Source organism: Girardinichthys multiradiatus, chromosome 12 (assembly GCF_021462225.1).
Source record: "Girardinichthys multiradiatus isolate DD_20200921_A chromosome 12, DD_fGirMul_XY1, whole genome shotgun sequence".
Classification (NCBI taxonomy): domain Eukaryota; kingdom Metazoa; phylum Chordata; class Actinopteri; order Cyprinodontiformes; family Goodeidae; genus Girardinichthys; species Girardinichthys multiradiatus.
In genome coordinates, this window is record NC_061805.1 from 35,260,061 (window position 1) to 35,273,501 (window position 13,441).

The following is a 13,441-nucleotide window of genomic DNA, read 5'->3' on the forward strand; positions in this document are numbered from 1 at the left end:
AAGTGCAGTCGCAAAAACCATCAAGCGCTACAAAGAAACTGGCTCACATGAGGACCTCCACAGAAAGGAAGACCAAGAGTCACCTCTGCTGCGGACGATAAGTTCATCCGAGTCACCAGCCTCAGAAATCGCAGGTTAACAGCAGCTCAGAATAGAGAACAGGTCAATGCCACACAGAGTTCTAGCAGCAGACACATCTCTAGAACAACTGTTAAGAGGAGACTGTGTGAATCAGGCCTTCATGGTAAAATAGCTGCTAGGAAACCACTGCTTAGGACAGACAACAAGCAGAAGAGACTTGTTTGGGCTAAAGAACACAAGGAATGGACATTAGACCAGTAGAAATCTGTGCTTTGGTCTGATGAGTCCAAGTTTGAGATCTTTGGTTCCAACCACCGTGTCTTTGTGCGGCGCAGAAGAGGTGAACGGATGGACTCTGCATGCCTGGTTCCAACCGTGAAGCATGGAGGAGGAGGTGTGATGGTGTGGGGGTGCTTTGCTGGTGACATTGTTAGGGATTTATTCAAAATTGAAGGTATACTGAACCAGCATGGCTACCACAGCATCTTGCAGCGGCATGCTATTCCATCCAGTTTGAGCGTTAGTTGGACCATCATTTATTTTTCAACAGGACAATGACCCCAAACACATCTCCAGGCTGTGTAAGGGCTATTTGACCAAGAAGGAGAGTGATTGGGTGCTGCGCCAAATGACCTGGCCTCCACAGTCACCAGACCTGAACCCAATCGAGATGATTTGGGGTGAGCTGGACCGCAGAGTGAAGGCAAAAGGGCCAACAAGTGCTAAGCATCTCTGGGAACTCCTTCAAGACTGTTGGAAAACCATTTCAGGTGACTACTTCTTGAAGCTCATCAACAGAATGCCAAGAGTATGCATAGCAGTAATCAAAGCAAAAGGTGGCTACTTTGAAGAACCTAGAATATAAGACATATTTTCAATTGTTTCACACTTTTTTGTTCAGTATATATTTCCACATGTGTTAATTCATAGTTTTGATGCCTTCAGTGTGAAGCTACAATATTCATAGTCATGAAAATAAAGACAACTCTTTGAATGAGAATGTGTGTCCAAACTTTTGGCCTGTACTGTAAATAATCAATGACAACTCACCAAATAAAGCCTAGTAAAAAAGAAAATTGAATGGTGTTCTTACTATATTTTTCCATATGTAGTTCTTCAAGAGAAACCAAAATTGGCATTAGCAGGCTAAAGCTTAACAAAAATTAGCGATTGAATATTGGGACACATAATTCTGATTTGTACACTCAAAACATTAATATATGAAAGTCATATACCTGTCAGCTCACAGCCAAGCAGCTCCATGCGTAAGGTGCAGTGCCTTCTGCAAACTTGAGGGTAGACACGCACATATTGGGCTTCAATGGGAGGTGTGAAAGAGTTGGCTGATGGAGCATTGTTATCAATATTTCCTCTGAAAATCTGTTGAACAGGATGAAACACCCGCAGATGAGGGCAGAGAAAATGCTGCAGCAGATCACTTTGCTATAATGTGACAATCTATCTACTGCACTATCAAGTGTCTGCCCCACAGTGGACAAATTGCTGTCATTCTAGGTCAATGAGCAAGAATTACCAGGAAAAATCAACAATTTCCTGCATCATTTAAACCTGATCATTCATCAAAACAGCAATATGTTTTAAATTAGTGCCCCAATAATTTTGCAAGACTTTCTTTAGAGTTAACTGACAAAATATAATTTGACACCAACTCTATGTTTTGTGTAAAAAGTCAGTACGCAATCATATTTGTTTCTTAAGTTTGCACAAATGCAAAAGTATTTTTAAATATGAAAAGTTCAAGGACAGATTAACATAGCTACATCTTATAAATTAAATAAGACAAGAGCAGATACAGATGCTGCATGGCCTATTTGGAGGCTGTTCATCCCCAAATAGTATATAAATCTAATCTAAAAATCCTGGAAGTGGATAGGGGTAAAGGGTAGTGGGATGGGCCCTGTGTGTGTGAGCTAATTAAAAACCTTCATTAATGTGTCACAGAGTAAGAAGCATTGGGCAAAAGGAGATGTGCACATGTCTCACCATATCCTCATCTTTGCCCTTGACTTTGTATGTTCTCCAGGTCTTCCCATCATCGCTGTATGCTACTTTGTATGACTTGACATACTCTGGGCTGCCGATACGTTTGGCACCTTGGGTAATCAGGCCTGTGACCCTCATTTTCCTCTGGAGATTTATCTGCAGAGTTCAAGGACAACATACAAAATCATCAAATTCCTGCTTAACTTTCTGGCTCAAACACATAAAAAGTGTGCCTATAGTCACAAACAAAGTGAACCTGTCATGGAGATCAGTTTGCCCAATATTGTATTGTTTCTGTCAGGGACATCTATCTAATTCAGAAATCCTAAGTTAAAATAAAACATTTAATCAATTCTCATGATCCACATTCAACTATATCCACAGCTCTACAACCCTGCAAGCTGAAAATACGGTGTCAATGTGAAGCAGTTTGGTAAGCCAGAAGGAAAAAGGGGAGCAACAGTAGAGGGAGATGATTAATGGTTGCCACTGATGCTATCTGGCAACACCAAAGTGAATCTTTGCTCTAAGTGCACACAATTTTAAAGCATTTTACAAACATTTCATGTTGACAAAGTACATTCCTGCAAAACTGGACATTTTTCTTGTGTTTTCCTCTTATAAATATCGCAGCATGTTAGGCATTTAAAAAAATAAAAATAAATACATATATATATATATATATATATATATACCGTACAGACCAAATGTTTGGACACACCTTCTCATTCAAAGAGTTGTCTTTATAGTAGCTTCACGCTGAAAGCATCAAAACTATGAATTAACACATGTGGAATTAAATACTGAACAAAAAAGTGTGAAACAACTGAAAATATGTCTTATATTCTAGCTTCTTCAAAGTAGCCACCTTTTGCTTTGATTACTGCTACGCACACTCTTGGCATTCTGTTGATGAGCTTCAAGAGGTAGTCACCTGAAATGGGTTTCACTTCACAGGTGTGCCCTGTCAGGTTTAATAAGTGGGATTTCAAGCCTTATAAATGGGGTTGGGACCATCAGTTGAGTTGTGCAGGAGGTGGATACAGTACACAGCTGATGGTCCTACTGAATAGACTGCTAGAATTTGTATTATGCCAAGAAAAAAGCAGTTAAGTAAAGAAAAACGAGTGGCCATCATTACTTTAAGAAATGAAGGTCAGTCAGTCCCAACAATTGGGAAAACTTTGAAAGTGTCCCCAAGTGCAGTCGCAAAAACTATCAAGCGCTACAAAGAAACTGGCTCACATGAGGACCGCCCCAGGAAAGGAAGACCAAGAGTCACTCCTGCTGCGGACGATAAGTTCATCCGAGTCACCAGCCTCAGAAATCGCAGGTTAACAGCAGCTCAGATTAGAGAACAGGTCAATGCCACACAGAGTTCTAGCAGCAGACACATCTCTAGAACAACTGTTAAGAGGAGACTGTGTGAATCAGACCTTCATGGTAAAATAGCTGCTAGGAAACCACTGCTGAGGACAGACAACAAACAGAAGAGACTTGTTTGGGCTAAAGAACACAAGGAATGGACATTAGACCAGTAGAAATCTGTGCTTTGATCTGATGAGTCCAAGTTTGAGATCTTTGGTTCCAACCACCGTGTCTTTGTGTGGTTGGATGGACTCTACATGCCTGGTTCCCACTGTGAAGCATGGAGGAGGGGTGTGATGGTGTGGGAGTGCTTTGCTGGTGACACTGTTGGGGATTTATTCAAAATTGAAGGCATACTGAACCAGCATGGCTACCACAGCATCTTGCAGCGGCATGCTATTCCATCCGGTTTTTGTTTAGTTGGACCATCATTTATTTTTCAACAGGACAATGACCCCAAACACACCTCCAGGCTGTGTAAGGGCTATTTGACCAAGAAGGAGAGTGATGGGGTGCTATGCCAGGTAATAATCAGGGCTGACCTTCCCTCCATCCAGGACTTATACAAGTCTAGGGTCAAGAAAAGAGCTGCCAAAATCTCTGCCGACCCCACACACCCTGCACATAAACTGTTTAGAGTTTTACCTTCAGGCCGCCGCTATAGAGCACTGTTTACTAAAACCAGCCGCCACAGAGACAGTTTCTTCCCCCAGGCTGTTTGTCTGATGAACATTCAATAGAGTACATAACAACAGCATACAGATGTTGCAAACGCACCTTTTTTATTAGATATGTGTATGTTGTACATTGTAAATTGTAAATTTGTATATTCTGTAATGCAGAATATTGCATTGTATATTGTACATTGTAAATTTGTATATTCTGTAATGCAAAAACAGGACAAAAGAGCAAAGTGTACCGGAGGCAAATTCCTTGTTTGTATGTACGAACTTGGCAATAAAGCTGATTCAGATATTTTCAGGTGTTTCACACTTTTTTGTTCAGTATTTAATTCCACATGTGTTAATTCATAGTTTTGATGCCTTCAGTGTGAAGCTACAATATTCATAGTCATGAAAATAAAGACAACTCTTTGAATGAGAAGGTGTGTCCAAACATTTGGTCTGTACTGTATATACAAAAGATGATATAATAATAACTTTCAAACCTCATCTCATAGCTCTCAAAATGTGCTATATATACAGGCTAGGTGAAGTATCTTATAAATCCAAATAAGTGTTTTAGTAGTTCAAATAGAGGCCAAAGTGTAAATATTGGGATTAAAGCCTAATTTCGATTCTGCCCTCTTCCAAACATACTGTAAACCAATTATCAAGAGGTAAAAGGTAAAAGCATTACCTTGGACCCCTGGTAAGGATGGACCCCTCCCCTGGTCCATCCTTATCAGTTTGTTTTTCTAATATCTTCAGCCTCACTATAGGGGGTCTACTATTCGATATAAAATTATTACAAACTCCATCAAATTAACAAAAGTTATGTTACCCATAACCTGGTTAGAGTCATCACACATCAGCGTAGGGTAATTATTAATTTCAACAAGCTTATGCTCCAAGAAAATCCTCATAATTAACAGAAATAAAGGCTTGAAAACATCAGTTTGTGTGCAGTTAATCTTTATAATGTGTTTCACTTAATGAGCTACGTTACTGAAATAAATGAACTTTTTAACAATAACATATTATATATATATATATATATATATATATATATATATATATATATTATCTTATTGAATGGGTCTGTACATGCTTATCATAAGAAACAAAAACAACCCGACCAGGGCGGGCGGTGGAGGCATTGGTAGGAGGGCCAAAAACAAAAACAGAGGCGGGCGACCAGGAGGTTGTCCCCAGCAGGCACAGAGTTCCGGCTGGCAACCAGGAGGTCGTTCCCAGCCGGCACAGAGTTCCGGCGGGTGACCAGACCTGGACCACAGAGTTCCGGGCGGTCGGCGGCGAAGCCGTGTCAGCCTGCGACGCGAACCTGCAGGTAGGTCAGGAGGCCGACAGAGGAGAGTAGAGGCCTCCCCAAAAACTCTGTGGAACCCCAGAGGCGTGGAGCCTGGCAAGCCCTCAGAGGCTGAAGCAGAGCCTGGCGAACACTCAGAGGCTGAAGCAGAGCCTGGCGAACCCTGAGAGGCAGAAGCAGAGCCTGGTGAACCCTCACAGGCTGAAGCAGAGCCTGGCGAACCCTCAGAGGCTGAAGCAGAGCCTGGCGAACCCTCAGAGGCCACTTTCAGAGCTCTGGGTTCAAAAGCCAGAACGAGGACAAAACGTTCCTTAAACTCCTGCAGAATAGGAACAGGAGCTGAGGCGTCGACCGGACCCTCAGTGACGTGTGCAAGAGCTGAGGCATCGGCGGGATCCTCAGTGACGCGAGCAAGAGCTGAGGCATCAGCCGGACCCTCAGTGACGCGAGCAGGAGCTGAGGCGTAGACCGGACCCTCAGTGACGCGAGCCGGAGCTGAGGCGTCGGCCGGACCCTCAGTGACGCGAGCAGGAGCTGAGGCGTCGGCCGGACCCTCAGTGACGTGAGCAGAAGCTGAGGCGTCACCGAGACCCTCAGTGGCGTGAGCAGAGGCGTCGCCGGGGCCCCCGATGACTTGAGCTGGGGCGTCCTTCTCACGACGTCTTCAGCGCCGTGTGGAGGGGGTTGAGGCTGACTTAGGGTCAGGCTGAGGCTGTGGTGTGTCTGGCCTGGAGTCAGGCTGTGGTGTGTCTGGCCTGGAGTCAGGCTGTGGTGTGTCTGGCCTGGAGTCAGGCTGTGGTGTGTCTGGCCTGGAGTCAGGCTGAGGCTGTGGTGTGTCTGGCCTGGAGTCAGGCTGAGTCTGTGGTGTGTCAGGCCTGGAGTCAGGCTGAGTCTGTGGTGCGTCAGGCTGAGGCTGTGGTGTGTCTGGCCTGGAGTCAGGCTGAGGCTGTGGTGTGTCAGGCTGAGGGTGTGGTGTGTCAGGATGAGGCTGTGGTGTGTCAGGCTGTGGACCTGACGTGGGGTGCTCTGCAGCAGCAGAAGCTCCTGGAGTCCTGGCGTGGGCTGCTCTGCAGCAGCTTCCTGGAGACTTGACGTGGGCTGCTCTGTAGCAGCTTCCTGGAGACTTGACGTAGGCTGCTCTGCAGCAGCTTCCTGGAGACTTGACGTGGGGTGCTCTGTAGCAGCTCCCTGGAGGCTTGACATGGATGATGGAGGATGGCAGTAATACAGCCTTACTGCCGCTTCATACTCCATCTCGATCTGCTTTATTCTCTCCATCAGCTCAGGAGAGGAATACAGGAGACCTGTCGTCATGAGGATCTTGATTTGGCTTGCAGTGAACCTCAAGCGCTGCTCCAGCTCGGCAGGTGTTGCCCCAGAACACCGGGCTGGAGCGAGCGCAGACGGCATGGGCGGAGGTGCAGCGAGCCTGGCAGACAGTGCTGTGGCAGACGAAGATGCGGGCTCACTTGCTGCAGCCCTCACGTCAGCTGGCAGGGAAACCACCTCCTCGCCAGGCGACCAGCTGGAAATCCCTGCATGACGGTGATTCTTGCGGCGGGAGAAAGATGACGGCTTTGTTGCCAGTATGGAAGCAGGTGAGGAACGTCGGAGCTGAGGCGGAGGGACAGAACAGCCCTCCCGAACTCTCTGGCGCTGGGTCGCCTCACGCTCCATCTGTTCCAGCAGCAGAGGAGACGGCAGAACCTCCAAATCCGTCGGCAGAAGTCTCATCGCCTCCTTCATTTGCTGCTTAACCCAGCGATCCCTGGCGCTCTCCTGCCTACTGTCCGCGAGGTCCATGTTTGGCAGAAACATACTGTCACAATTCTGTCTTGATATTGGACCCCACAATGCAGACGAGCAGGCAGTGTGATGGTAAGTGAAAAAGATTTAATAATGAAAACTCACTCACTACAGGAGGCAGGAACAAAACAAACGAGCAGGCAAGACAGGCATGGCATGATCAAAAAAAGACAAGACTTGGTTAGAGAGCTAGACATGAGCATGAGAGTGAAAGATGTTTCCGCGAAGACAAACAGAGCAGGTGTGAATATATCGAGTGAAAACCAGGTGGAGCAAGGGGACAGATTAACTTGGACAGGTGAGCCGAATAAACTTAATTGACAGACAGAACAAAACGTGGCTGCGGCAAAAACAGAGACTCTAATAAACAAACTAGAAAAACATGAAGCAAAAGCATAACCAGATCCGAAAACCAAACTTGACAAAATCTAAGAAGAATAATAACAAAAGAACGAGTCAAACCTTAACTGTGAAAAACATAAGAAACCCAAAACCCAAAACCAAACAACCCTACATCATGACAGTCTCCCCATATTTTTCATTTTTTAATTGTGTCGAGTACACTATTTCTATTTTTTGCCCCTTTCGAAATGCATAAATGCTTTAGTTTGTTTGGGGGTTTTACATTAAATTATTCAGGTTCCGAGCTTTTTCACAACAATGCTGTGAAACACTGTGTATTACCACGCTGTCCCATAGGAAGTCCCTTTAGGTACACTTTTAAGGAATACTTATGGTGCTTTTCTCTGTTAAGACCTGGAGCTGTCTTTGAATATACCTTTTCCTCTTTCTGTTCATCAATTTTGTGACTGCTGTGTTTTTGGCAGAAGTCCATATTTCATCTATAAGCTATGGCAACAGTGACCTAGCCAAAAAAGTTAACTATTCACAATTGCTTCACTTGATATGCACATTGGTGGTGTCATCATATTTACATACTTGCTTTATCAATGACAAACACAGGCACAGCAGAGAGTGGGCCTAAATGATGCACAAAAGTTTTCAAACGTCACAATTTCAGATTAGGTCAAAAAAGTATGTTATAGAGGCATATTGTGATGATGCCATGACTGAAAAAAATACCACCAAAATAAACTAGTGAGGTATTATTAAGAGGTTTTGAAAAAAATATAACAGTAATCAGAGTTACAGTGGCATTTTTTCAAAATGATGCCACTAACACTAACCAACTTTAACTACCTGTGACAAACTGACAGACAAGTGCTTCACTACTGAAACGGGCATTGTTACGGAGTCTCTGTGAAAGCTCAGTCTACATAGAGAATATAATGATGTTATAATTATAAATAATCCTAGCATCAGTGATTGCTTGTCCTTTGGCTTTAAATTGCAAGATGAAAAGATGCTTAAATGTCTGATAAATACCATGATTAAATTCTGGATGGTGTCAGATAATTTAGTTTCATTCAGATGGGATCCTGCATGTTAAATTATTGCATGGAAAAGAAGAGAGAAGCAGAGGTTTAGGTATGATGAAGGGCTATTTTATGAGAGCAAAATATTTGGTGAGATTAGAAAAGGCCCCATTAAAACTATTGTGCGACTTGGGTCTGACCTGAATCCTAAAGAAATCTTTTTGTGATATTCTGAAGAGGAAAGATAATAAAACACAAGCCCCTTCGGCAATAAATTATTTAATTGGTATTGCATTTATCCTGCTGGAATGATATAAATGTCTATAATATTTTTCTTTGTTGGATACATAATTACATTAACCCCAAATTATATTAAACATTGAAAACTAAATAATTTTGATCATAGTTTTGAAAGATTTGTTTTTCCTTGCAGCCCATAAAAACAAATAATATTAAACAAAATTATTAAATCTATTCTTTTCCAGCATCTCATTGCCACATAGCATGATGAATTTGCTGCTGTCAATCAAAAACCAAATTATTTAGAGTCTGTAAATGAAGCACAATAAGAAAAGGTGCTGATTTCTTGTAGCATTTGCTCGCATTTCATGTGTCTCTATTTCAATTATTTTAATAAAATTTCAGCTTTCCTGTTAAACTCCAAAAACTAGCTAGTATATCAAAATTTTGTGCAAGCTTGTTAGTCTTTATGCCATAATGTGACAGACTGGCAGCCTGCCCAAGGTGTTAACCACATATCTTCTAGGCATTCCTGAATAACTTATAGAGGGCTCGGCTCATCTCACATCTCACAGTATTTGATACCCAAGTTGACACAACATTTTCGCAGTCCATCTCGATTTACAAAATTGCATCAGCTTTTATAAATTTGAGAATAATATATGCAACACCTATGTTTTCTACATTCATTGCTAACAATCTGTCATCGTTTGTTGAAATTTTTGCCATGTGGTGTGGGATTCTGGCAAGTTTCTGAACATGTGTGAAAGCCGATGTCAACTGAGGATGATTCTCATCTTGAGACAAAATGTGAAGGCCTTTGGGGATGGAGAAATGGTGCCATGTTGGTGTGCTCACAGACAAATGGTTTCACAAAGAGTTAAAGTAAGCCCTCACCTCAAAACAGTAAATACTATCTTTCAGCACTGGTTGCAACCCTGTACATTATTTATGAAATGCATAGAGCATTTGCAAGATTGATTGACACCTTGAGTAAACGTGTGAAAAAATCTTAAAATAGAAGATTTTTTTTTTTATTCATTCTCTGAGTTTACTAAATTTATTAAATGGTAAAATATTGTTTTTATCAAAATCACTCATGGCATAATTAACTGTAGAAGGGGTACTTAAGCGACAGCACTTCCTATTAGCACTGTTATAACATTTGTCAAGGTTTATCTTAACAAACTTGGCAGATGCTGTTATCCAAATCAACTTACAAGGTTGGAACTTTTAAAGAAAGAAATCTTTGAACATTTCTCTTTCAACAATCTATGTACAGGGGTTGGACAATGAAACTGAAACAACTGGTTTTAGACCACAATAATTTATTAGTATGGTGTAGGGCCTCCTTTTGCGACCAATACAGCATCAATTCATCTTGGGAATGACATATACAAGTCCTGCACAGTGGTCAGAGAGATTTTAAGCCATTCTTCTTGCAGGATAGTGGCCAGGTCACTACGTGATACTGGTGGAGGAAAACGTTTCCTGACTCGTTCCTCCAAAACACCCCAAAGTGGCTCAATAATATTTAGATCTGGTGACTGTGCAGGCCATGGGAGATGTTCAACTTCACTTTCATGTTCATCAATCTTTCACCAGTCTTGCAGTGTGTATTGGTGCATTGTCATCCTGATATACGGCACCGCCTTCAGGATACAATGTTTGAACCATTGGATGCACATGGTCCTCAAGAATGGTTCGGTAGTCCTTGGCAGTGACGCGCCCATTTAGCACAAGTATTGGGCCAAGCGAATGCCATGATATGGCAGTCCAAACCATCACTGATCCACCCCCATGCTTCCCTCTGGGCATGCAACAGTCTGGGTGGTACGCTTCTTTGGGGCTTCTCCACACCGTATCTCTCCCAGATGTGGGGAAAACAGTAAAGGTGGACTCATCAGAGAACAATACATGTTTCACAATGACCACAGCCCAAGATTTGCGCTCCTTGCACCATTGAAACCGAAGTTTGGCATTGGCATGAGTGACTAAAGGTTTGGCTATAGCAGCCCGGCCGTGTATATTGACCCTGTGGAGCTCCCGACGGACAGTTCTGGTGGAAACAGGAGAGTTGAGGTGCACATTTAATTCTGCCGTGATTTGGGCAGCCGTGGTTTTATGTTTTTTGGATACAATCCGGGTTAGCACCTGAACATCCCTTTCAGACAGCTTCCTCTTGCGTCCACAGTTAATCCTGTTGGATGTAGTTTGTCCTTCTTGGTGGTATGCTGACATTACCCTGGATACTGTGGCTCTTGATACATCACAAAGACTTGCTGTCTTGGTCACAGATGCGCTAGCAAGACGTACACCAACAATTTGTCCTCTTTTGAACTCTGGTATGTCACCCATAATGTTGTGTGCATTTCAATATTTTGAGCAAAACTGTGCTCTTACCCTGCTAATTGAACTTCCACACTCTGCTCTTACTGGTGCAATGTGCAATCAATGAAGACTGGCTACCAGGCTGGTCCAATTTAGCCCTGAAACCTCCCACACTAAAATGACAAGTGTTTCAGTTTCATTGTCCAACCCCTGTAGTTCCGCCCGATTGCCTTACAATTTATTTTCTTCAGATTTCCGATTTTGGTGTGGCAAACACTTTCTGTATTGATATGGAGTTTTGACGAAAATTCAATCTGGAAGACTCACCCCCTCCTCTGCTCCATCTAATGACTCCACCATACGTCCCTGTTCCAGCCAATCAGCATTGAGTCCGCATTTCCTCTTCAGCCAATCACTGTCCAAGGCTCTGCTTTAAAGATCTTCACTCACGGACTTCAATGCTCTTCAAGCTGAGCTGCGACCCTCCTCCTCCCCACCTCCACCATCTGGCTTTGTAGCTCCTCCCTGTTTCTCTACCTCCTCAGGCTTCCACTCCACCACCAGTCAGATCTCTGGGGAAGACATCTCTAATTCTATTCATAAGTTGTTCACTCAAGCTCACGTCATTCTCAGTTTTTGTGTCTTCCTCCGGGGTCCGAGCACCAAAGAAATATTTGTAAATAAACTTCTCCAATCACCACCTATGTTTCTTTTCATTGTGGGTCTTACAGGATTGAATTAACATATTTTTTTACATCTCTATCCTGCTGAAAGACCAGCTGATGACCCTTTGTTCAGTTTTCTCACAGAAGCACCCAGATTTTTTATTTAAAATCTTCTGGTGTTTCAAAGAGCTCATGAACCCAAGAAAGCTTTCATGATTTTTGGAAGGGAATCAGGCCAGTACTATCACTCAACTTCCCCCATGGTTAGTAGTGGGCTTTGGGTGGTTTTCCACAAATTAATCCTTTTTTTTTACCCCAACCTAGACTGGGGTTGTATTGTGTTTGTGTCACAAAGGTCATAGAGTCATCTTACCAAAGCAAATGGTTCCAGTTCTCATCCCAGTAGAGTTTTATTCTGGTTATTATGAGCATTTTAATACTAAAGCTTGGGACACTTAATATGAAGCTAAATAATCAATGAAGACAAAAATTTACATAACACCAATAAAAAAAAAAAAAACATATTGTAATATTGACCTGCATTAGGCAAACCACACAAAATGTGTAGACTTATAGTGTGATGTGTTTTTCTTGATATGTTTTTCAAGACAACAATATATAAATTCCAACAAAATTACTTAATTTGTCTGTTAATTTTTGTGAGTGTTGAATCTATTTGTTTCTGAAATACATGATTGAAACTAGGGATGCACAATATGTACCTGCTTTAACATCGGTATTGGCTGATGTTAGTAATCTTTTAAAATATCGGTATCAGTTCCACAAGTAGAACTGGGCTAATATTAATAACCAATGTTAATTTCCATCTTGTTGCCATTTGCGTATATGTTTCGAGTGGGAGAGGGGAAGATGTTGGCCTTGTAACATTTATTTGGGCAAATGCATGCATAACACTGGGAGTTAAATTAAAGTGGACAAACAAAAAGGTTGTGTGGCCAAATGTTTCTCAGAATAAAATGCACTACAACTTGCTGTTTCTGAAGGACATTAGGCTTTAAAACTTCAGCAGAAGAAAAACAAAATGCTGACTGAACAGTCAAGCCTAATAAAGAACTGCATTCTGCAGTCTGTTTCTTCCAAATTTTTTCTATTGGAAATAAAAAATAAAAAATAACTTTTTTTTCTGTGGTATAGGCTTAAATAAACGCAACACTTGAATTACACATACAGTTTACATATACAGTAAGGACCCTTTTAGATCCTCAGAACTCTGTTGACTTACTGCCATAATCATAGCATTTCTTCCCTCTTTTCCATTTTCTCCATAGAGACAAAAACCTCTTGCACTAATTAAACTCTTGTCACTAGAAGGCCACTGCTGAGCTAATTGTTGGTGATCCTTCACTGGTTAATGGCCACTCAGAAATGAACCTCTGTCACTTCATTGCTAATAGAGATTAATTTCCTAGTTTAAATGCAACATCAATGGAAGCATCATCCTTGTGCAGATTGTGTGTCTACACATATGCAGGTGAGTATGTCATTTTGGGTGGAAAGAGTGAATTAAACTGCATTACTTAGAATCTACTACAAGAAATTAAAAAATGACCCCTGAGAAAC

The 13,441-nt window shown here is 42.2% G+C and overlaps 1 protein-coding gene across 4 annotated transcripts in view; it reads right to left on the minus strand.

The window, feature by feature from the left end:
• The window catches only part of LOC124877972 (EGF-like repeat and discoidin I-like domain-containing protein 3), a 213,655-nt gene that overhangs the window by 61,243 nt on the left and 138,971 nt on the right, over positions 1 to 13,441 (minus strand). For all 4 annotated transcript variants that reach the window (XM_047381659.1, XM_047381656.1, XM_047381658.1 and 1 more), the window contains 2 exons: positions 2,086 to 2,241; positions 1,317 to 1,461 (listed from right to left, as the gene is read on the minus strand). In XM_047381659.1, coding sequence (XP_047237615.1) covers positions 1,317 to 1,461; positions 2,086 to 2,241 — 301 coding nt within the window. The remainder of the gene's footprint in view (positions 1 to 1,316; positions 1,462 to 2,085; positions 2,242 to 13,441) is intronic.